Genomic DNA, 22,945 nt, shown 5'->3' with positions numbered 1-22,945 from the left:
CATGCTGCTCCCAGAGCTGGAGTCGGGAGCTCGGCAAGGTCATTGCCAGTGTAGACAGGGCCTGGCAGGGTGAGTGACTGGCTGCTCAGGGGAAATCATGGCCCTTCTGTGGTTCTGTTTGGTGCACCTGACAAAACATAGTTTGTCTCTATGTTCTCTTCCTTTTCTCAGTAAACTAGAGACAGAAAAGAGACCGTGAGTCGTTTTCTGTCCTGTGATCGATACCCGTCACGTGAGTTTGCGTGTCGAGCCCCTGTGTGCGTGGCGCCCACGGACAGTAAGGCCTGCCCGTCACGTGTCATCGGAGCAGCCACACATGCGAGCTTCGTGAGGTTGTGGTGGGAGGTCCTTTCTTTGGCTCATTTCTGGAGAAGCAGTGGGTGTGCCGGAGGGGAGCATGGACGGTGGAGATTTCCCGCTCTGCCTGTTGGTGCTTGAATTTTCCTTTTGAGTGACCCTGGGTAGCATATAAGTACATGTGGAACACAGAGCTCGTTGACCGACCGGCTCAGGAAAGTGTCCAAAAGTGTTAGTGATGGTGATGGTGGTGACGTTGGTGATGGTGTTGGTGACCATGGTGATCGTGATGGTGACGATGGGACAATGGAGATGATGCTGATGGTGATGGTGGAGAAGGGTTGGGGTATATTCTGTGACTCAGGCTCATGTTTTTGCTGTTCCTTTTCTGGCTTCTTCTTGACTTTCAAATGCCTTGTTTTCACAGTTTGACCTCTTGATTTACCACATATTTTCTATGTGGCTAGGTTAGAAGAAAAAGTTTAGTTTTTAAAAAAGTTTATTGATTTTGAGAAAGAGAGAGAGCGAGCGAGTGAGTGAGCCAGGGAAGGGTAGAGGGAGAGGGGGAGAGAGAGAATCTCAAGCAGACTCTATGCTGTCAGTGCAGGGCCTGATGCGGGGTTCGAACTCACGAACCATGAGATCATGACCTGAGCCGAAATCAAGGGTCGGACACTCAACCGACTGGGCCATCGTGTGCCCCGAAAAAGCTTCATTTTTAAGAAGCGGTTACGCTTGCACATTGGGGCTATTTTATCCCTATTTCTTGAACTTTCCAGGGACATGCAGAGATGGAAATGAGGGTGTTGGTGGGGCTACGTGTCTGGTTGTGGTTCGCCTCAACCTGCTCCGAGCACGTGCGCCGGCCACAGTTAGGGTGTGTGGTAACCTGTTCCCGCTGCTCCGCCAGGTCCCCTTGGGTGGCTTGAGGGGTTCAGTTTCCACGGGTAATGCTCTCACACACCCAGTCTGGTCACATGTGAGGTAAGCCAGTGGAGGGTACAGGTGTGGGTGCCCTCGGTGTTGTGGTTCTGAGTGGGTCTGACAGATGTGAGCTTGGGGATTTCACCCAGAGGGGAAGACGGATCCGGGAGGACACGGGGCCCGGCCACGCGGCACTGATCCCGCCGGAAAGGCTTTGCATGGATCTCAAACTGGATAGGGGAGGACAGACCGGGTGGAAAAGTGACAGAATGAAGGAAGGCTGTGGAGCGGAGCACTCTAGGGAGGAGCCTGAGGAGATGAGGCCGGAGGGAAGCGGAGGGAGGCGGTTTTGTCGGGAGGATTTGATGATGGCTTTGCCCCTTCACTAAACAACACACGTTAAGCACCTGCTAGAATGACAGGATGAGAAAACTGTGCTCTGTGTGCGGAGGCTCACGGTCTGAGGGGGGAGTCTTGTCTGTGGGGGGAACACAGTCTGAGGGGGGAGTCCTATATGTGGGGGGAACACGGTCTGAGGGGGAGTTCCGTGTGTGTGGGGCTCACAGTTTGAGGGGAAGTCTTGTTTGTGAGGGGTGTCCTGTGTGTGTGGGGCTCATAGTCTGAGAGGGGAGTCCTGTGTGTGTGTGTGTGGGGGGGGAACACAGTCTGAGGGGGGAGTCCTGTGGGGGGGGCAACACAGATTGTGGGGGGAGTCCTGTGTGTGAGAGGAACACAGTCTGAGTTGGGAGTCCTGTGTGTGAGGGGCTCACAGAGTGGGGAGTCCCGTCTATGAAGCCATCCCAGTCCACAGTATGCTAAGCGATCATGGGGGAAGCTTGGGGTAGGTGGCCAATCGCTGGTATTCACCATCAGTGCCTGCTTTGTGCCCGATGCTGTGTTACGACCCCGGGACGCGGTGGCAGATGGGACCATCGAGTCAACTGAGAGAGCAGCGTGGCCGAGCAGTGCATGTGTCCGGTCAGGCGTCCTCGTGCTGGGGCCCCCGGTCCTGTCCGGCCTGTCCGCCCGGCCAGTTCCCGGCGACAGGGGGAGGCTGGTGAACCTGAGGCTGAGCGGCGAGGGCTGTCTCTTGCTCGGGAGGGATGTGCGGGGTGCCATGTGCAGGGTGCTGCCTGGCCTGGGCCCCGAGGCTCTGGAGGGGGTAGCCCTTCCGGGACAGCTTGGTGCCCTGGGCAGCAGGGCCGGGATTCGCACCTGCGCTTTGCAGACCCCGTATCTGCACGGGGAGCCCAGCGTGCGGCGCACAGACCCTGGGGGTGAAGGGACGCGGTGGAAGACTGGATGCCTGTCTGTCCTCCAGGCCTCAGAGCCTGAAGGAGGCACAGGCCCCACGCGGACCCTCGACCTTCTTCCAGCAGGGCTGTGCTGAGTGTAGCCCCCACTCGACCCGTGGCATTGATCTCCACTCGCTCTCTGTCTCTCTCTCTTCTTTTTTCACATTTATTTAGTTTTGAGGGAGAGAGAGGGAGACACAGCATCCGAAGCAGGCTCCAGGCTCCGAGCTGTCGGCACAGAGCCCGACACAGGGCTCGAACCCGTGAGCTGTCAGATCATGACCTGAGCCGAAGTCGGACAGTTAACCGACTGAGCCTCCCAGGCTCCCCGCTGTGAGAATAGATCTTAAGCGTTCACACACACGTCATGCGATAGACGTGATAATTAACGTGATTGTGGCAAATGCCTCACAATGTAGACTTGTGTCAAGTATTCAAGCTGTATGTACCCTTTAAATATATACAATTTTGTCGATTATACAGCAGGAAAGCCAGAAGCAAACAGCAGCAGGGCGTGAGTGGCCGTGTTGGCTTCTGAGAAGGGTACGAGGTTAGGGCGAGGCTGGCGGTCAGAGGAAACTTGTGAAAGTCCAGCAAGCCTGTGCCGTGGAAGGTGTTACTGCGGCGACCTTGTGTGCGGTGGTTGTTCGGTCGGCACAAGCCGCCCTTGCTTGTGTTCATTATGCTCTTGCAGGAGGTTGGTGGTGTACAACCTAGGACACCGTCCTGGGTGAGCTCGGTCCGGAGGAGGCAGACGGGGGCAGAGATCACTGTGAAGTGCTGAGCAGTGGGGAGTGGGAGAGGAAGGCAGGCTTGGGCTTCTGGAACACACTGACGCACTTAGCCCGGCCTAGGAGGAGTGATGGAGGGCTTCCAGGTGGAGAAGGCGGCTGCCGCTTTCAGTCTTGGAGAAAGAAACGAGTCAGTGGGACACGGAAGGGTGTGTGGGGAGCTCTAGGCAGAGACAGCGGCACGGGGCCAAGGTGGCAGGTGGAGGTGTCCATGAAGTGCTGGGATGGGGGGGACGTGGTGGGGCCTCAGGTTGACCACCAAATCGCTACTCTGAGGACAACCCGAGGGGCCGTCCATAAAACTATGGGGGTCGCCAGCGTCTGTTCTAGAAGCAACGGCCCACCTCTTGGGTCTCCACCTTAGCGCTTGCATGGTTTGTACCACGTTGCTGTAAAGTCGACCTTTGTGAATGTCGCGGCTTTGCCTTTGGCTCTCTTCTGGCTGAGTCGGCTGGCTGTTCACCATGAATGTGTCACACTACCGTCACCCTGCCGCTGACCAGAGCCCTTTCCGGGTTGAGTTGGCCCGTGGTCGTAATTATCCGCCACGGCGTGGTGGATTCCTCCAGAAGTTCGTGCCGACCCGTGGCGACAGCGTGTCTCATTTCTCCCTGCGTCTGTGGGACAGGGGTTTGGGAGGCCTGTGGCTCTAACCAGGCCTTCCGAGCTGGCTCCCTCGGTGGCTGGCGAGGCCTCAGTTCCCCCACATGAGGCTCTTTGCAGGGGCACACGGGTCCCTCGGGCCATCCTGGAAGTCTGACCACCACGAGATTCCCGTCCCAGTCCCAGGCTGCAAGCCACCCACCCCGCCAGGGCGGTTCCTCCGTGCATTTCTGCTACTTCTCACTTAACGCAAGGGCCGTGGGCCTCTGCCGGACGTCTTCTGCCTCGGGACCCCCGCTGCCCTCCAGCCCCTGGCCGTGTTTCCCTCCGCGTTTCTCACCTTGAAGCCCTTTCTGGAGGCGAGCCCATTCTGATGAGGAAATCCCTCATGGCCTGTTGGCTGTGTGCACCCATTAGGACACAGAGAGTAAATATTTGTCTTTGCGGATAATCTCACAAACCTCAGAGGCAGAGAGAAACCATTCAGAAAAGAGATCCCGCGAAGATAACTACCCTGGCCATTGGTCCTGGAGATCCAGTAACCGTCCGCCAGCGGCCGCCTTACTTTGAGGCATCCTCAGTCAGTCCTGCAGGGACCTGCATCAGTTCAGCGTTTCTGAGTCCAGCTCCTGGAGCAGAGAGGGACGGTGTGTGTGTGTGTGTGTGTGTGTGTGTGTGTGTGTGTGTGTGTGTTAGGGGAACAGTCTGGGCTTCCACATGCTAGCCGGGTTTGGGGCCTGCCTCCTGACCCCCGAGGCCTTATTCGCTCAGGACCCCGCACACTTGCGTACCTTGACATTGTGTTTGTAGTCTGAAAGTGGTCTCTTGAATGGGTCCCCTGGGCATTGCCGTCACCCCGGGAGAGGAAATGGAGGCCCAGAGAGGTCACTGGCCCGGCTCCGGGCAGTGCGGTCGATTAGGTCCTTGCCCCCCATCTCATAGCTGCCCCCTGGACCCCACGATGGGGTTCCCTGCCCCGTGGTTTCTGCCTGGCATCTGGGCACTGGCCGCGTGCCCGAGGCTCGTGGGGGCCGCTGGTGCTGTCCTGCCATCAGCCTGGCCACAGCCTCCGGAGGGCGGGCCTGCGAAATCCCCATTGGTTCCGGCTCTAAGTCTGCACCGTCGGGGGCCCCCCGGACTGACACAGTCTCTCTGCTGCTCACACAATGGCCCCAGCTGAAGGATTCCCTTGCAGGAATTCAGACGTGGATTGATTCTGACAGTGCGTTCCCAGGCCGTCCGGAAGCGCGGGGAGTGTGGCGCTCCGCTGGCAGCTTTCTCACTAAGTGACAGGCGCCAGGTCTGGCTCTGGCGGGGGTGGGGGGGGGTGGGGGGTGGGGGGTGGGGGGTGGGGGGGGAGGTTGTGGATTTTCTAGTTTCCCGTCCACCCATCCACAGGGAGAAGCTGGCACCCCCCGGGCACCGAGGAGGCTTCGTACAACTCAGATCCACCACGGGTCTCCTCCCGGGATCCCGGGAGCGCCGCCCACAGCTGGGTGCCTGCACACCATGGGCACTGGGCTCTGGGCCGAAGCTTGGAGCCACTGGGTGGGGGCGGACCCCCCCCCCCCCCCGCAGCTCCGATCCCCAAGGGTCCAGAGGGTTTGTGGGTGCCAGACCTGGTGCTGCAGAACCTGCTCCACTTACACACCTTCTTTCTCTTTGTCTTGCAGCCTGCAAGTATCCCTGCCACAAGAAATGTGAAGCCAAGGTAAGCACCCGTTGAGCTCCTTCCCCGGGGGCCGTGACCCCGCCTTGGCCTTTGCCCCACGGCAGGCGGGTGCAGAAGGCAGACGCCTTGGCCTGTGGCCACAGGCGTGAAACCCTCGGGAAAGGGCTGCTAGATGCTTTGATAGCACGTATACTTTTCGTCTCTGAGGAAGCCTTAGAGCCTTGGGCTCTGTGTTCCTAATTATAGAAAGTAAAACTCAAGAATTTGGTTTCAGATGAGAATCAAGTAATTGGCCCTGGCCTCGGCACAGGCCTCCCCCTTCTTTCTCATGATTACATCATGCCGCTTTTCGGGGCTCTGTGGGGGTGGGAATAGGGTTTAGGGCACAGGCCTGGTAGGGGGGGTTTGGGGGGCTCATTAGGGTTAGTTGTTCTTAGATCGGTTGGGGTTCTCAGGCTGTCACGGGAGTTGGGGGCCCTGAATCGGGGAGAGTTGGGCTGGGGTTTGAGTTCCTTGGAGGGCTGAGTTGCCGAGCACCCCTAGAAGCACTGGAAGTCTGGGGTGCTGGGGTGGGGTTAGGACCTCTGTGGGGCAGTGAGGAGGCCTGGAGGTGGCGGTGGGCCATCATGGGAACCCTTGGACTGAGGTTTGGTTTTCTGCCTGGGTCACGGTGTCTGCACCTCCAAGTTTTGCAGGCATGCTGGCGGTCCGCAGTGGGGCCTGAGCATGTGGCACCCCCACTCTGGCTGGCCCGCCCTGCCTTGGTGGGAGCCCCCCCCCCCTCCAGGTCCCGCAGGCCCCGTGGCTGGAGGTCCCAGGGGAGATGGGCTTTTGGAGAGCCTTGGGATTCTGTGGCTGCCGGGCTCCTCCTGGGCAGCTGTTGCTGGGAATTTCCGACTGGCGCCAGCTCCGGGCAGGGCTGGGTGCTGGGGGCGGGCTCACGCTTGAGCTGGCTTCTCGTGAAGTTCTATGTTGGGGGGCCAGGGATGCCGAGTCCCTTCACCCTGCCCGCCACACGCACACACATGCGCACACATGCACACGGTCACAGCCATACAGGAACGCATGCACACACGTGCACGCACGTGGTCACAGCCATACAGGAACGCCATGTGCACACACATGTGCACACACGCACACAGTCACAGCCATACAGGAACACACACGCACACACATGCACGCACACGGTCACAGCCATACAGGAACACACATGCACGCACATGGTCACAGCCATACAGGAACGCCATGTGCACATACATGCGCACACACGCACAGTCACAGCCATACAGGAACACACATGCACACACATGCGCGCGCACACACGTCACACCTGTACAAGAATGTACATGCACACATGTACATGGTCACACCCATACAGAAACATACATGCACACACATGCGCACACGCACACGGTCACTGCCATACAGGCACACACGCGCACATACATGCACGCACATGCACACACACACAGGTCACACCCATACAGGAACGCACACACACATACATGCACACACACCTCACACCCATGCAGGAATATACACACACACACATACACACACACTATTCACACAGGTCACAGTCATACTCTTCACACACAGACACATGTACTCTCACATGCACACACACATGGAAGGCTAGTCCGGCCCTGTGTTTTTTTTCAAGGAAGAGATTAAATGAGTTTTCTTTTTAAACTTTTTGTATGGGGGATTTGGAGCGCACTGGGAGTGGAGAGGGTCACCCGGCCTGGGGGCCGGCAGCACCGTCCTCTTCGAACCCCTGGTTCCCCCACCTCTCAGAGCTGTCAGATGATGTGCATCCGAACAGCAGTGCTGGCTGTCCTGTCATCCTGTGTGTGTGCCTGGATGTGTGTGCATGTGTGTGTGTGCCTGGATGTGCATATATGTGTACATGCAGATGCATGCATGCGAGTGTGTGTTGTGTGTGTGCCACTGTGCACCTCCATCTGTGACAGTATCACAGGCCCGGCCACGCCTGCCTGACAGAGAAGAATTGAGCCCTGCTCCTGTTGGCACCGTTTCTTGAAGGGGCCCAGAGCCGGCTACTTATGGGATTGAATTCTTTGGCTCAGAGACTATACCAGAAGTCTTAGCTATCACCGATTATGGCATTTCTAGCCGCAGTAATTGGCAGTTTGCTGAGAGGTAGATAAGCGTTCTCTCTCAGTAGATCAGGGTAGGGGAAATGTATCCGTATTCGGTTTTTTCGATAGCCAGCTTTGAAAGGCAGGAGGGCATTCCACCAGCAATAACAAAGCCCCTTCTTATTCCAGATCCATAGTGCCGTTGCTGCCGTGCCTAGAGGGGCCATAAACTCCCAGCTGCCCCTGGAGATAAGGGGTGGGGGACAGTTATGTCTCCCAGGAGCCGAGATGCGGCTCTCCCAGGCAGCGTGGGTCCCTGCTTACCTCGTGTGTGTGTATGTGTGTGTGTGTGTGTGTGTGTGCACGCGCGCACGTGCAACGTGCCCAGGGCTTGCTGGCTTTCCTGACCGACAAGGGGGTACTGTGGTTTAGAACAAGGTCCAGCTGCTCACTGACCTGGGGAAGGCAGGCACGGTGGGTTCCCTCTGTGACCTCCTCAGTGAACCCCACCGTACTGTCATTGCCAAGGAGAGAGCCATCTTCCAGAAACCCAGCTGAGCCACAGGCCACAGGTCTCAGGCAGGGAAGCCGAACCACGAGTTGGGACCTAGAAGGCCGGATGGACTTAGGTCAGTGTCTTCCTGGCCGTTGGGCAGTGTGGCCCCTCAGGCAAGGCCTTGAGCTCAGGGGGCACTCGGGGCCAGTGACCCAGGCTGTGATCCCCGTGGGGGCTTCTTGTCCGCTGGAGTAAGTCTCTGGGGCTACGGTTTGTTCATGGGTCAAACAGGTGAGTGATATGTCCCCCAGTCCGCGTGGATTATGTTCTTCTCTGTTGATTATGGTAATCTTGATTATTTAGGTTTTCAGAAGTCCCACAATCTATGTATAACGGCTGCAAAGTTTGGGATTCCAAATATTTTGCTCCCTGGGAGGCCGTGCTCATTCACTGGAGCCTTGTGCATCGTTTGGGCATCATGAGTTGGTTTTTCCCTTGGCCGCTGGTTGACTCACTGGCAGGAGCATAAGGAAGTAGGAGAAAGAACCTTTTTAGAAAGGCAGGGGATGGGGGTTCCCCGGTATCTCCCAAGTGTGCCGAAGGCGGGGTTCCACTGGGCTTTGGCGAGTGGGAGGGTAGGAGGCCCTCCCACTTGATGGCCAAGATGTGTATGGTCCAATGTGGTCCCTTCCACGTCGGCCCAGACCAGACACACGTGCTCTCAGAGGCGCCCTCAGTTCAGAGCGTTAAGTATTGAATCAGCACTCTTTCTGCAGACCTCCGGATAGTGAGGCCTCCGCGTGGGGACTGACCCGTGACATGGCAGAGCTGAACACGTGCAGGGGCTGTGGGGCAGACACCTTGTGCAGGGTCCCCCCGCCAGCCTCGGCAGAGCCACCTGCCACCTGTCTCGGGAGCCAGGCCTCTGTGCTCAGACCCCTTTGTCCCTTCCACGGTGTGCTGCCCAGGGCCAGCTCGCCGCTCCCCTTTCTGGACATGCCTTGCTGGAGATAAAGTATAGGACTGTACCTCCGTGAGTGGAGGCCCCCTTCAGGAGGGGTGAGGGGTCACCGGCTGCTGCAGGGCCTGCTTTCTGTGGCTGTCACGTGGCTGCCAAGCTGGGAGCCTTTAGCCTCCACCCCCACCTCCCCCTGCCAGATGCCGAGCTTGGTAATGGGCACGTGGCTCCTCTCCCTGAAGGTTCAGGCTGGGCCGCGGCAGCTCAGCCCTCGGCTCCTGCCTCTGCCGGCCTCACATGCTAGTGATGCCTGTGTTATGGCCGTGGTTGGTGCAGGAGTTGCCACGAGGCCCAGAGCCCGAGATGTCCTCAGAAACCACTGTCATGCCTGTCCTTGGTGTTGCCAGGTGTCCACTGGTGTAAGCGAGACGTTGTAACCATGAACTTACACCTGCTGGTTCCCCTGCTTGCGAGTGTCCCCGGTGTGGTCCTTCGGGCGCTCCCCTCATCGGACCCGCAAGCGGGGACTGTCACTGGCCACTGCGTCAGGGGTGTCAGATTTTTGCCGTCCGTGCACTCTTCCTGGATTGGCTGTGGAGCTGGGGCCTCGCCACCCCCAGCCCGCACCCTCTGCTTCTTCTCCGAAACAGCGGGAGGCTCCAGGCCTGGTCCCGCGGTGTCTGCTTCTGTCCCAGGGATGATGCCTGCGGGGATGTCTGTCCCCCTCCCCACCCCCCCCACCCCCCCCCCCCCAACCCAGGGCTTTGCTCGGGTCCTTCCTCTCCAGTGTGAGCCTGGAGTTCTGGGCAGTGCTAGTTTCTCAGGCTGCCTTTGGAAGTGCCAGCAGGGCTGGGGGCACGTCTCCGGGACTCTGTTGGTGGCAGGGCTCTGGGCCTGTGGGGACGACTGGATTTTTGATGAATCCCGGAATCGCTGGCATTAGTGTGTGGTGAGGTCCCTGCTCTTGCCTCGGTCACTGGTTTTCCTCAAAGGGCTTGGCTCAGCCTCTGAAGTCAGCTCCACGAGAGGGGAGGTGCAGAGCTGCAGCCGTTTAAATGTGGACATTCTGGAAGGTTCCTGGGAGCACGGCCCTTCCTGCCTTGTCACACTTGGCCTGAGTGTCTTATGCTTTACAGAGACCCCTCGAACGGAGGCCTGCGTGACAGATTAGCCAGTGTCCTGTGTCCCCTGCATCTGTGGGACGTGGGGGAGCGGGACGAATGGCAGCAGTAATGGTTTGACAGGCTGCTGGGGGCGCGTGGCCCTCGACTGTGGACAAAACCAAGAAGGAGCGCTCCTCGAAGACTTTCCTTCTTTCTAAGCGTCAGTGACCGGATTCACCGGTTTGCGAAACTCTGTCCTCACGCCTGCTCTCCGTCTGGGAGAACGGCAGTGGAAGATAGAACTTTCCACGTGTAGCCATCAGAAGCAGCCCGCAAAACCGGGGGGCCCACAGAGACACCCCGGGCCTGAGCTTGACTGCCCCATGGAAGCTATAGCTCTGGCCGTGGTCCCTTTCATCACGAAATCGGAACACAGGCATCTTTCACGAGCGGTTCCGAGAACCAGCTTCAGCAGCCTGGGGGGGCCTTCTGGAGGGAGCGTCTCCGCCTTGAACTGGAGTACTGGGCTCATTTGCATCCTGCGTCCTAGAAACAGGTGTATTTCTCTGCAGCTGCGGTAACTGGAGACCATACTCTCTGCGGTCACGGTCATCATTGTCCTAGTTCAGCTGTCTCCTGGCACGTTGACCCGTGCATGAACGGCACAAATCAATATGCGTTTTGTTCCTTAACTGTTTACACGACGCTAAAGTGTGGTGTGTTTTCTCTTCCCGGGAATAGGATCTTCTTCAAGCAGACAAATCTCATTTAATTGGCTCAGTTTGTGCCTCTTATGCAGCGTGGGCCCAACCTGAACGTGGTTCTGTCTGGCCAGTGGCATTGGAGCGGGCTCGTTGTTCCTGAGACCGGGACCGCCCCCACGTTCGTCCCTGTCGGGGCTGCCTTGGCTCTGGCCGGCTCCGTGCCCCCCCCCCCCCCCCGCCCCCGTCTGGCCCTGCGGCTGCATGTGCCACATGCATGTGGAATTCTTCATCTGTCCCCTCTTGGGGTGGCACCATCCCACCTACCTGCTGTGACAGCTTCTCTCTGCATCTCCTGACTCCCTGCCCTGCCCCGCTCAGGCGTGCAGGTGCAGGTTATGACCTGCTGACCCCCAGGCCGAATGTACCCCTGTGGCTCCTTCCAAGCCACCCACGTGCCGTGGATCAGCTCACACGCCCCTGATGCTGCCACGTTTGACTTCCACATGCTCCTGGTGGCCTGCTCATCACCTCCGTCTGCCATACAAGGGGGGCCCAAGGGGGGGTCCCCTCTACAGACCTCTCCAGACTCTCCACGGTCGCCTTGCCACTCGCCTGTGTCTACAGTGGCCCTGGCTGCTTTCTAGAAGATGCCAGTTCTTTGTCCCTCGCTCACATTGCCTGTGAGCTAATCCCTGTTTGTGATTTACTTTTCCAGACACACTACCGCCTTTTATGGACCAGCATACATGTTTTGAGCTGCTCAGAATCTGTACTCCGTGCCCCCATTGTGCCGCCAGCCTCTCTCCCCAGCTCCCCGGGGTCCCCCCCACCAACCACCGTGCTGCTGCCCTGCGCCCTCCCCAGCCTGCCTGTGCCTGGTGCTCCTGTGGCTTCATGGACCCTCTTCCCCCAGACCCTTTGCTCCCGCCCCACGGCTGCAGTGCACCTGTTAGAATTCACAGACCATTGCTGTCCTCTGCTTTTCTCTCTGTGCATCTTCCCTGGCCCATTCTTTCCGCGGCTGGCAGTCTTGGTGGGCCAGGCGCTGGCGTCGTGGGCCGTGCAGAGCGGGTCCCCTGTGTCCCTGTACCTGCAGCTCTGAACCCCGCAGGGTTCCCTCTGCCCCCACGCAGCTGGGCCTGCCCCTCGATCCTTGCAGGGGGGCACCCCAGGCTTCTGCTTTTTCGGGGGGCAGAGAGGACAGCATGCCTGAATAGTTCACAATGGTTCTGACATCACAATTCTGATTCCAGAGTCTTTATTTAATGCCTTTTTGTCCTTTTAGAGGCTTATTTTTGACTTAAGAAGTGTGTGGGGCATGTTGACCCAGCCGTGGGAGGCCCGTTGGAAAGTTCTGTGCTGCACAGGGAAATGGGGGGTGCACACGGAGGGCCAGCAGGGAGTTAAGTCTGGCGTTTTTGGGCAGACCACGGCAGATGGATGGGGCTGCAGACGGCTCTGGGTGCGGCGGGACTTTGTAACCGTGAACTCCAGTGTAGCTTGTGATGGGAGAACCCAGGGAGGTCTTTGTGGACACTCGGGGGCGGGGGGGCAGCCTGCCTCTGCCCCCTGATGCCCGAGTTAAATGTTTTCTTTTCAGATTTGAGGAGAAGTTGCAAGCTGTCAGAATTTGTCATTTTTTCCTTGTGTTGGCAGCCCTTCCCTGGATCAAGGGGAGTTGGTGCAAACCAAACAGTTCACTGTGCTATTCGTGGACCTTGCAGGAGTGTTTTTGGGGAAGTCCCCTTCAGCACCCCCTGTGGGGCGGACCCGTTCCTTCCTCAAAAGACTGCAGTATGTTTGTGCCTTCTTTTCCTTTCTCTGGCAGCAAGAGGAAGGTGTTAAAAACGTCACGGGGAGGGGTCCTGTCCTTCTTAGGCTGGTCTCTTAAAGAAAAACAAAAGCGCGCACTCTGTACTCAGGAGTTTTGGCACAGCGCACACTTTCTCCTGGCCCCGTGCACCTTGCACACGGCGGTGCTATCTCCTATCTGTCTGGTGCGGGTGTCCGAGCCCAGGGAGGGCTCTTACCCCATCTCCCTGTCTGCAAAGACCTCCCACCACACAGTTGTTCCTATGAAGTGTATGTGGGGGGCTTGGTGGGGGAGAGGGGAAGAGGGCTTGGTGGAAGAGAGGGAGGAGGGGCTTGGTAGGGAGGCTCCGGGCTTCCTGGAAGGAGAAAGAGGAGAGGGGCTTTGTGGGGGAGGGGCTTGATTGGGAGGGGAGGGGCTTGGTGGAGGGAGGAAAGAGGAGGAGCTTGATGGGGAGTGGAGGGTCTTGGAGGGAGGAAAGAGGAGGGGCTGGGTGGGGGAGGGGCTAGATGGGGAGGGTCAGGGCTTCCTGGAAGGAGAAAGAGGAGAGGGGCTTCGTGGGGGAGGGGCTTGATGGGAGAGGGGAGGGGCTTGCTGGAGGGAGGAAAGAGGAGGGGCCGGGTGGGGGAGGGGCTTGGTGGGGAGGGGAGGGGCTTAGTGGAGGAAGAAAGAGAGGAGGGGCTTGCTGGGAGTAGAGGAAACCACAGTGGCTGAGGAAGGAGGGGCCACCTGAGCTGATCAGGCCACTAGGAGAGGGCACGGGGAGGATAGAGGACGTGCGAAGATGGGTTTGCGGGGAGGGCAGGGGTTGTGCCTCCTGGGACTTTTCTGTCCTATCCAACGGACTCAGTGCCTTTGAAATGTGTGTATATTATATTTAAAAGGTAAACTTTAATTTAAAATTGAAGCACATGGTTGGAAAAGCTTTGCGTCCTAAATGTGCAGCCTGACCGTGAGCCGGTGGGCGTGACCACACGGGAGGCGGGGACAGTGCTCTCGCCCCACAGGCACCTGCTGTACCGCTGGAGACCCTCCTCCATCTGCCCCCTCTGAGGTTCGTCTGCCCCCCTCTGAGGTTCGTGGCCTTTGCCCCTGAAGCAGGTGGACACCCGGGGTGTCATAGTCTTTCTTGGTCCAACATCACCTGTGGGGTCCTCGCTGCTTTGTGCTTTGAAAGGTGACAGTTGAGAGGTGCTTGCCTCCAGTCCCCCTGTGGGGATACAGCAAAGGACGGCGCTCGCGGGACCTGCCTGGTTCTGCGCGTCTCCTGGGTGCCAGCCCACCCTCTGTCCTGTTCCCGCCTGATCGGGGCGCAGCAGAGTCGCGCTCCAAAGTGCGGTGATGCCCCCACCGCGAAGACACAACCTGCTTGGCTCCTCACAGGGAAGCTTTGCACATAGCACAGGCGTTACTGCAGGGGTGGCCGTCGGTTTCTTCTAGTTAATTAAAATGTAGGTTATCTGCCGACTTGGATACTCTTATGATTATCAATTCTCGGTCACTTGTGATGCATTTGCAGGCTGGTCGGGATGAAACTGGTTCTGAATGGCTTGGATTTGAGACCTGCAGTTTTCTTGAGGAAATGGGTCCAGGAGTTGGGCGCAGTTACATCTTGGTCTTTCAAATGACCAGACAGTAAACACGTTTTTTTTTTTTTTTAATTTTTTTTTTAACGTTTATTTATTTTTGAGACAGAGAGAGACTGAGCATGAATGGGGGAGGGTCACACAGAATCTGAAACAGGCTCCAGGCTCTGAGCTGTCAGCACAGAGCCCGACGCGGGGCTTGAACTCACAGACCAAGAGATCATGACCTGAGCCGAAGTCGGCAGCTCAACCGACTGAGCCACCCAGGCGCCCCAACACGGTTTTTTTTAAAGCTGCTTAAGTTACATAATATATAATTGCCTTTATGTGATTAAATTGTATTTATGAGATTTTTTTTCTGGTTCTTTAGCAAGCCATTGTCATCTTATTAAGCTACTGATGATGTCTTTTTTTTTTTCTCTCTCTCTTTGCAAAAACTTTGGAGTCAGGAATCTGATAGGGGCCCAGGCCAGGGAGTCTGTAGGGCTCGACTCTGGCCTTGTTCAGGTGCTTGGGGTCCTGCACACGACACTTTGCCTCTGAGGCCCCCAGCTGCCTCTCCTGGAAAGTGAGACCATCAGGGAGGTGCCAGGCCTCCCCACTTGGCCTGATCTGGTCACGCAGACCCAGGACAGGAGTGCGAGCTGGTCACTGAGCAAGCGTCCCACAGTGGGCTCATGGGGGCTCTTCCGCGCCCCCTTGAGAGGCATGACTAGGACATTGTTCCCACAATAGACTCCCCTGAGATTTCTGGTCTCCAGCAAATGTTTGTAATCAGATGAATGCCGGGCAGTATTGTATTGTTTTAATTCCGTTCTGTGCTCTGTGCGCCCATCCCTTTGCATCGTCGTTGTCCTTGTTCAGAGGACTCTGTGGCCTCCCGCCCCACCCGGAGGAGCATTTCCAGGCAAACCCGGGCAAGGAGCCCAGTTACCTGCCCACATGGCAGCCGCCGGGGCCCTGCCTGGAGGACCCTGTTCCCGCTGGGCTTGTGGGCAGGTCCTGTGTTGACCGTGGTTCTCCGCCAGCCCTGTCAGACCTTTGAAGGGGGCGCTGTGGGCTCAATGTGCCCCCGCCCCCAAATCCACAAGTTGAAGCCCTGACCCAGACCCTTGGAATGTGACTGTATCTGGAGACGGGGCCTCGAGAGAGGTGATCGAGGTTCAGTGACATGGCTGGAGTGATCCCATAGGACCAGCGGTCTTATAAGAAGAGGGGATCAGGACCCACACACACACGGAGGGACCACTGTGTGGACACGGGGAGCAGGTGGCCGTGGGCACCAAGGGGAGGGCACCAAGGGGAGGGGGGATCTGGCCCTGCCATGCGTGGATTGCAGACTCGCACCCTCAGGGATGGGAGGGAATAGACGTCTGATTCAGGTGCGGGGTCTGCGGGACTTTTCTCTGACTGCCCAGCTGACTGTCACGGGGAGAGGGGCCTCCCTCTTGTCATCACTCTGCTCCCTGTTTATAACCAACACGAGTGAACACAATTGAACTTTTATCTTTTCTCCATTCTATGTCATGGGGGGATAAAAACACCTGGTGTTTTATCGGTCGTAACACGACAGCCTAAGAGGTTTAGGCTGTAAAATAATAAAAGATGAAGAGAATATTGAAGATTCTGGAGGAAATTCCTGCCCTCCTCCCTCCGGGCTGCTGTTCTGTGCAGAGATTTGGGGACTTCGAGATTCTGTGCACTCGTGGGGCCGGTGGCAGGCCCTGCACCGGGGCATCCGTCTGTCCAGGCTGGCTCAGGGCGTGAGGGAGCAGGGAGGGGGTCTGTGGGATTAGCATTTCGGGAGGAAGGGGCTGCAGCGTGATCTCAGTACGCAGCATTTCCTTCGTAAAGAATCGCCTTTGTAAAGAACGAAGGTAAACTTGGTTCTGCACAGCTTCTGTTGGAATCCACATGTTTGCCCTGAAGTGATTTTAGTTAATGAGGCAAGTTGTGCGTGAGGGCCTCTTAAGCCACCTGCCAGGTGAGTCGGTGGCCCACCTGGTTTTCTCTCCCTGTTGTCTTGCTTGACGTCTGTTGGTGGTGGGTGCGTTTATTTTGGGCACGTGGGTGCATTGATTTAATGCATCTTGTTTTTTTTTTTTTTTTTTTTGAGAGAGAGGGCGGGGCGGGCAGAGGGGGAGAGAGAGAATCCCAAGCAGGCTCCAGGCTGTTAGCGCAGAGCCCAATATGGGGCTCAAGCTCAGGAACCCTGGGATCGTGACCTGAGCCAAAATCAAGAGCTGGATGCGCAGCGGACTGAGCTCCCCAGGCGCCCCGATTTAATGCATCTTAATAACTTGGTACTAGCGAGGTGATGCCCCCTTCTGCAACCTGGGCATGAGAATTCTTGCGTGCTGGCTTGAGGCCAGACTGGGGAGAATTTAGCTGTGGGCAGAATTACCTGGAGAGCAGGTAGGAAGAATGGCCGGAGAGAAGACCTAGCTGCCAGCTTCTGCGGGCTTCTGCGGGCTTCTGTGGACTTCTGTGGGCTTCTGCGGGCTTCTCTGGGGTTCTGCGGGCTTCTCTGGGCTTCTGTGAACTTCTGTGGGCTTCTGTGGGCTTCTGGGGGGCTGGCTCACGTGGCCCAGCACGACTGGGATTGTCCAGGATTCCGAGAAGGTCAGCTCTACTTTAACTTTCCTCTGCGCCCTCGGATACATTTCTAGAGAGACCAGTGGGAAGTGTCCTGTTTTATGTGGCTTCGTGCAAAGCAAAATTTCGTAAGAACTGAGGACACCAAAAGCTGAGTTCATTGTTTTGTTGAGCCGATGGAAAGGAAACCATCTCTGGAAGGCGCCGGGAGAGACGAACTGTAATTTCTTTCCCAGGACCTTCATTTCCAGAAGTAAACAGAGGGGTCAGGCCAGCCGTTACTGGACAGTCTCCCTCCCCGTGGAGAAGAGGCCTGACTGTCCTAGCCTGGGTCAGCCCTGTGGCGTTGGCCGGAGGACCCTGGTTCCCCAGGCCTGGGTTGTGTGTGAGCGTGCACAGACACACGTGCACAGACACACGTGCACACACCTTCCGTCACGTACACACACCAACGCTCACACCCACACTCCCATTCCTAGGGCACAGTGGCTCCCGGGTGTGAGCCCTGCCCCTCCCATCCTGCCTCTGTTCTGGTCACCTGTCCACCTGCTGGCTTGGGGACAGGTTTAGATACCATCTTGCGGTGTGGCCAGGTGTGGCCGGGCACAGTCCTGTTTGTTTGTGGTCGTCCTTGGTTACCGTGACGGGGCCCCAAATACAGCTATGACACGGCCATAAGGTGGTTTGAAGTGGGCCTCCCGCCACCTCTCTGGGGCTCTCTTAGTCACTGGTGGGAGTGCTGGTATGGCTGTCCTGCCCTGTCCCCCGTGGGCTCCTCCCCTCGCCCACGCTCTGGGTGCTTGTGGTGAGAAAGTGCAGCCGGGGACGTGGAGTTGGGACCTGCCCACATTGCCCGGCGTCTCTGGGACTGACGCTTCACGCGTTGACGGGATGCCCACTGGCTGCCCGGGTTGCAGCGAGGGCCAGTGAGCGGAACCTGCCGACACGGCGCTTGGCCCTGCTGGACGTGAACGTGCACCTTCGCGGAGCCGTGGGTATCCCCGTGGGTGCTCCCTGGTGGCAACAGCTGGGCCCTGTTCTCCTCCCTCTGCTCGCTTGGGCCCCCCTCCAGAGCAGGAAGGGGCTTCCCCAGACTCCCAGGGTGCCGCCTTGGCCTCCCTGTAACGCCCCGGGATCTGTGGGCGTCCTGCTGGAGGACCGCTCCCAGGAACACAGCCATGTCGGTCCCCCAGCCTGTGGCAGGTGCTGCCAGGTTTTGAGCTCTGACTGCGAGGCAAGACCGGCTCCTGCAGGGCCTGAGTACTGAGAAGCATCAGCTCCTTGGTGACGAGGAGGGCCAGGCCCACCCGGCAGCGGTCCCCACCGCTGTATTTTCTTTTGTGGAATGAAAATAGCAGGGGGCGCTGTGGGGGGGCGCTGTGGGGCGTGTGATCTGAGGTCGCAGTCAGTTGGGGACACAAAGCAGGTGAGCGAGCTGTGCCGTGGCTGACCCGACCTGACCCCCGGACAGCTGCCCGTGGCGTGGCGGCCTGATGTCTCCGTCCCCAGGGGCAGGCAGGCGGGCCCCAGGTCAGAGCAGCAGGTGCCTGGCTGGTGGAGAGCCCGGTGCCTCTCTGGTCGGGCCGAAGAGCTGGAGGGAGCACCCGAGTGTCTAGGATACGCAAGGGGGGGGGCGCCTCTTTCGTGGCTGCTTCCATCCCAGTGCCAGGCAGCGTGGCCCACAGGGGACCAGGCGTGCCCCCGAGCCCTCCTACCACGGTTGTGCCGGGCCACGGTTCGCTGCCCTCCTCCGTCTTGTTCCAAGGGAGGGGACGCAGCCTGAACGTGCAGTCTGTTCTTACGTAGCTCCCTCCCACCCTGTTGATGATCGGCTTGAGCCACGCCGGAGGAACACGTGCCCACTGTGGCCACTCAACAGCGGTCTTTGCCAAATTAGGTGCTTGCGGTTCTTGATGTAAATATTACTGTTTTCTCTTTACCGGCAGGTGGCTTTCCCAGGCCACACCTCTTCTGTGACCTGGTGCTTCTTGTGCAATTTTATTTGCAAACGCATTGTAGCTCTCAGATGTTTTGTGTTTGTGTTTTGTAACGTTTGTAACAGTGCGGCTGCAGCGGGAACAGACCTCGGTTGCGGCGGGTTGTAATTGCTTCTCTGGCCCAGAGGCTCTTTTCCGGGCATGAGTGTAGACTGGAGACGTGCAAAGGTTGAGCATCGTTGCTTGTCTTGTTCTGAGCTGGGGAGCCCGCTCGCCCCTCCCCACCCCTGCTCACTCTCCAGCGAAGACTATGGTTTGTGCGCTTTGTGATGGGAGAGGAGAGGCCTCCTCTCCGACGTGTCTGACCTGCCCCCGTGGAGAATGGCAGAGCTCTCCAGAGTCGTCAGCCATGGATGGGGCTGCTGTGAGCATCAGGCCTGTCCGGAGCCTGCACTCATTCCCTGGGGGGACATGCTGGGGCCAGGTGGGCAATGTCCCTGCACCCCTATGGCCTGGGGGACTTGTGGGGAGCAGCGGCTTCTGGACAGAATACTTGGTAGCTGCTGTTTTTAAGAGTCACTTTTTTTTAAAATGTTTATTTTTGAGAGAGAGAGAGAGAGAGAGAGAGCGAGCATGCACAAGTAGGGGAGGGGCAGAGAGAGAGGGGGAAACACAGAATCCGATGCGGGCTCCAGGCTCTGAGCTGTCAGCACAGAGCCTGATGCGGGGCTTGAACTCACGAACTGTGAGATCATGACCTGAGCTGAAACTAATAGTCAAAGGCTTAACCGACTGAGCCCCCCAGGCTCCTGAGACTCCCGTTTCTGAGATTGAATAGACATTTTCCTTTTACTCACCCAGCAAACGCTTGCTTTCAGACTGTGAACAATGAGAAATAGTGAGTAGACTTTATTTTTTAGGACAGGCTTAGATTTACAGCAAAGGCGGATAGCCCTCTGCCCTCGTGATTTCCTCGTTAACCATTGTGCTGTAATGTGGCATATTTATTACCCTTGATGAGCAGATATGGATACATTTTATTAACCGCAGTCCACGGTTTACATCTTGGTGGTGTGCGTTTTGTGGATCTGGACCACTGGATCACACGCATCTACCTTCATAGCGTCACGCAGACCATTTTCACTAAAAGTTTTCTGTGCTCTACTCCCCCCACCCCAACCCCACACCTGCCCCGAGGGCAACCGCCCATCTCATTTCTGTCCCCACTGGTCTGCCTTTACCAGAATGTCCCAAGGTTGGAATTGTGCCACTGGTTTCGTTCTCTGGGTGATATGCCTTTGGGATTCCTCTGTGTCTTTTCATTTCTTTTTATTGCTGAACAAGTTCCCTGGCGTGGAATATAGGTAGTGATTTTTCTTTTTTTATGTTTATTTTTGAGAGAGAGAGAGAGAGCGAGCACATGAGTTAGGGGAGGGGCAGAGAGAGAGAGGGAGACACAGAATCCGAAGCAGGCTCCAGGCTCTGAGCTGTCAGCACAGAGCCCGACGTGGGGCTCGAACCCATGAACCCCGAGATCATGCCCTATGCCAAAGCGGGATGCTCAACCGACTGAGCCACCCAGATGCCCCTGACTTTTATTTTAATGTTTATTTTTGAGAGAGAGAGAGAGAGAGAGAGAGAGAGAGAGAGAGAGACAGAGCATGAGCAGGGGAGGGGCAGAGAGAGAGGGAGACACAGAATCCGAAGCAGGCTCCAGGCTCTGAGCTGTCAGCACAGAGCCTGACGCGGGGGCTCGAACTAACGAACCATGAGATCATGACCTGAACCGAAGTCGGACTCTTAATTGGCTGAGCCACCCAGGTGCTCCAGGTAGTGATTTTCCAAAGACAGGAGCCCCAATTCCTCGCGAGTCCTTGCCTCTCAAGTTCCCATCGACGGGAGCACTGGGTTGTGCAGGTGCTACGTGGACAGTTCCACGCACAGACTTCACCTCCGTGGTCCGTGGGCCGGCTTGTCTGGCTGTCACCACTCTGTGGTTGGCCTGTCTGTAACTGTCTGTAACTCCCTATATTTCCAGAGACCGTTTTTCTTCCTTTTCTTTTTGCTTTATGTTTATCTGTTCACGTATTCCCTCCCACACTCGTGAAATGTTGATACGTGTGTGTGTGGACCTGAGGCCACACGTGTCACGGAGATGTGTTCCTGTTTCCGGAAGGTATCAGCACAGGGACGCTGGCCATCGGGTGGGCGGATCTGGGCAGCGAGGGGCTGTGTGTGGGGAGGGGGTGCGGGTGGGGGGCGTGGATGTCAGGAGACAGAGCCCTGCCCCAGACGAGCATATGAGTCAGCATTGGAGCGATGGACGTTCCAGACAAACCAGTGACCGTGTGTCATGTTCCTTGAGGAACTGAAGATAAGCAAGGGGGTTATAAATAGTCTTCACGGCCAGAGCCAAGGTCATGCTGCCACCCACTCCAGGCCGCAGGGACAATGAGTCAGATCCCTGGGGTCTATGCACATTTCTACTTTGAGGATGGGGTGGGGGGCAGTCCCAGGACCCCGGGGGGCAGCGGCTCACGAGGGGCCGATTCCTGCTTGCAGGTGCCAGGATCCTGGCCTCGCAGGATTGCACGACAGGTGTCATCCTCTCACCTGTCTGCCCAGGGAGGTTCGTGTTCTCGGAGCAGGAGAGCCTGCCCCGTGCTGGCCTGTTCTGAGCACCCCAGCTCTTCCTGCCTCCTCTGCTCCAAGGAGGTTGGGCCCCAGAGCAACTCAAGGCAAGAGTTCTAGAAAAGGTAGTTCATTTTGGAGGGCATATGAGCGCGAGGTGTGGCCGTCGGCATGGCGGCGGCCTGAAGACCACTAGGCAGGGCCCCCACCTCCTCGTTGTGGCCCCGATCCCCACGCTGCACAGTGGGGAGGGCCCCCCTCCAGCTCCTGAGTTCCTAGCCTGGGAGTCTGCTGCGTGTTTGAAATTGCAGAGGAGATTCTGTGGGAGCAGGGGGTGCTGCTCCGGAGGGGAGGCTCCATGCTTTTTATGACGTTCTCTAAAAGGAGCTGGACCTCGTAAAAGTGAGGAAAAATCTGGACTTTCTTAACTACGGGTCTCGTCTTTGATGCTGCAGCTTTGTGGCCGTGAGCGGGGTCTGATGGGCTCAGCCTCGGGGGCCGTGCCCGGGCTGACGTTCCGTGGAGTTTTCCCGGGAGCCCGTCCGCTTACCCTGTTTCTTTCCATTTCTGGGGGTGACTCACCACAGGTGCACGTGGAACAGGTGGGTCCTCGGTGTCTCCTGGGGTCCTGGGCTTGTCACACAGGACTGTCTCTTTCTTCATGTGGGGCGTTCTTTGGGGCTGTCAGGCCCCTTGTGGACCTCAGACAGGACCTGCTCTACTCACAGAGCCTCTGCACAGACCCCTGGCCTCAGGCCATTTGCACGCTTTCCAGGCTCGCCCTTGTAACATCTGCCTTTCAGATCTCCAGACGTCAGGGGTTCCTGTGCTCAGCCTGGGTTTCCTGGTCTGTGACAGAAGATACTTCAGTCCACAATGTGTCCGTGTCACAGAACGTTTGTATGGGTCATGGTGCTGTGACACCAGTGTCATAGGATGTGTGTGTGTCATGGTGCCCATGTGGCCAGGCATCTGTGTGTGTCACGGTGCTGTGGCACTCGTGTCACAGGGTGTCTGGGTCACGGTGCTGTGGCACTCGTGTCACAGGGCATCTGGGTCACGGTGCTGTGGCACTCGTGTCACAGGGCATCTGTGTGGGTCACGGTGCCGTGGCACCTGTGTCAAAGGGCGTCTGTGCGGAAAGGAAACCAGGATAGAAGGTGCACACCTTGTCAGCAAGGAGGGCAGCAGGAATCCATGGGGGTCGCGTGCGTCGTGGGAAGTCACGTGGGGTGCGGGCTGCGGGAGGGCGGCAGGAATCTGCAGGGGATGCGTGTCATGGGAAATCATGTGGGGTGCGGACGGTGGCTGGGGGCATGGCCTGAGCCACGGTGGCCCGGCTGACGCTCCCACCAGGATAGGAAAGAATGACCCTGGCCATCCAGTCTGTCTGCTTCCCGCCTGGATGGCCCCCGGGGAGCCCGGTCGGCTGGCCCCCAAC

At 57.7% G+C, this 22,945-nt stretch overlaps 1 protein-coding gene across 3 annotated transcripts in view; it reads left to right on the top strand.

The window, feature by feature from the left end:
* Positions 1 to 22,945, top strand: part of TNS3 (tensin 3) — a 217,308-nt gene that overhangs the window by 48,591 nt on the left and 145,772 nt on the right. For 2 of the 3 annotated variants that reach the window (XM_078442617.2, XM_078442616.2), the window contains one exon: positions 5,584 to 5,621. In XM_078442617.2, coding sequence (XP_078298743.1) covers positions 5,584 to 5,621 — 38 coding nt within the window. Of the gene's footprint in view, positions 1 to 5,190; positions 5,211 to 5,583; positions 5,622 to 22,945 lie in introns of those variants that run through there. The other variant, XM_078442620.2, reaches the window with a different exon arrangement.

Source organism: Panthera onca, chromosome A2 (assembly GCF_046562875.1).
Source record: "Panthera onca isolate mPanOnc1 chromosome A2, mPanOnc1 haplotype 2, whole genome shotgun sequence".
Lineage (NCBI taxonomy): Eukaryota > Metazoa > Chordata > Mammalia > Carnivora > Felidae > Panthera > Panthera onca.
Note: the sequence above shows the minus strand (reverse complement) of the source record. Positions and strands in the feature narration are given on the sequence as shown.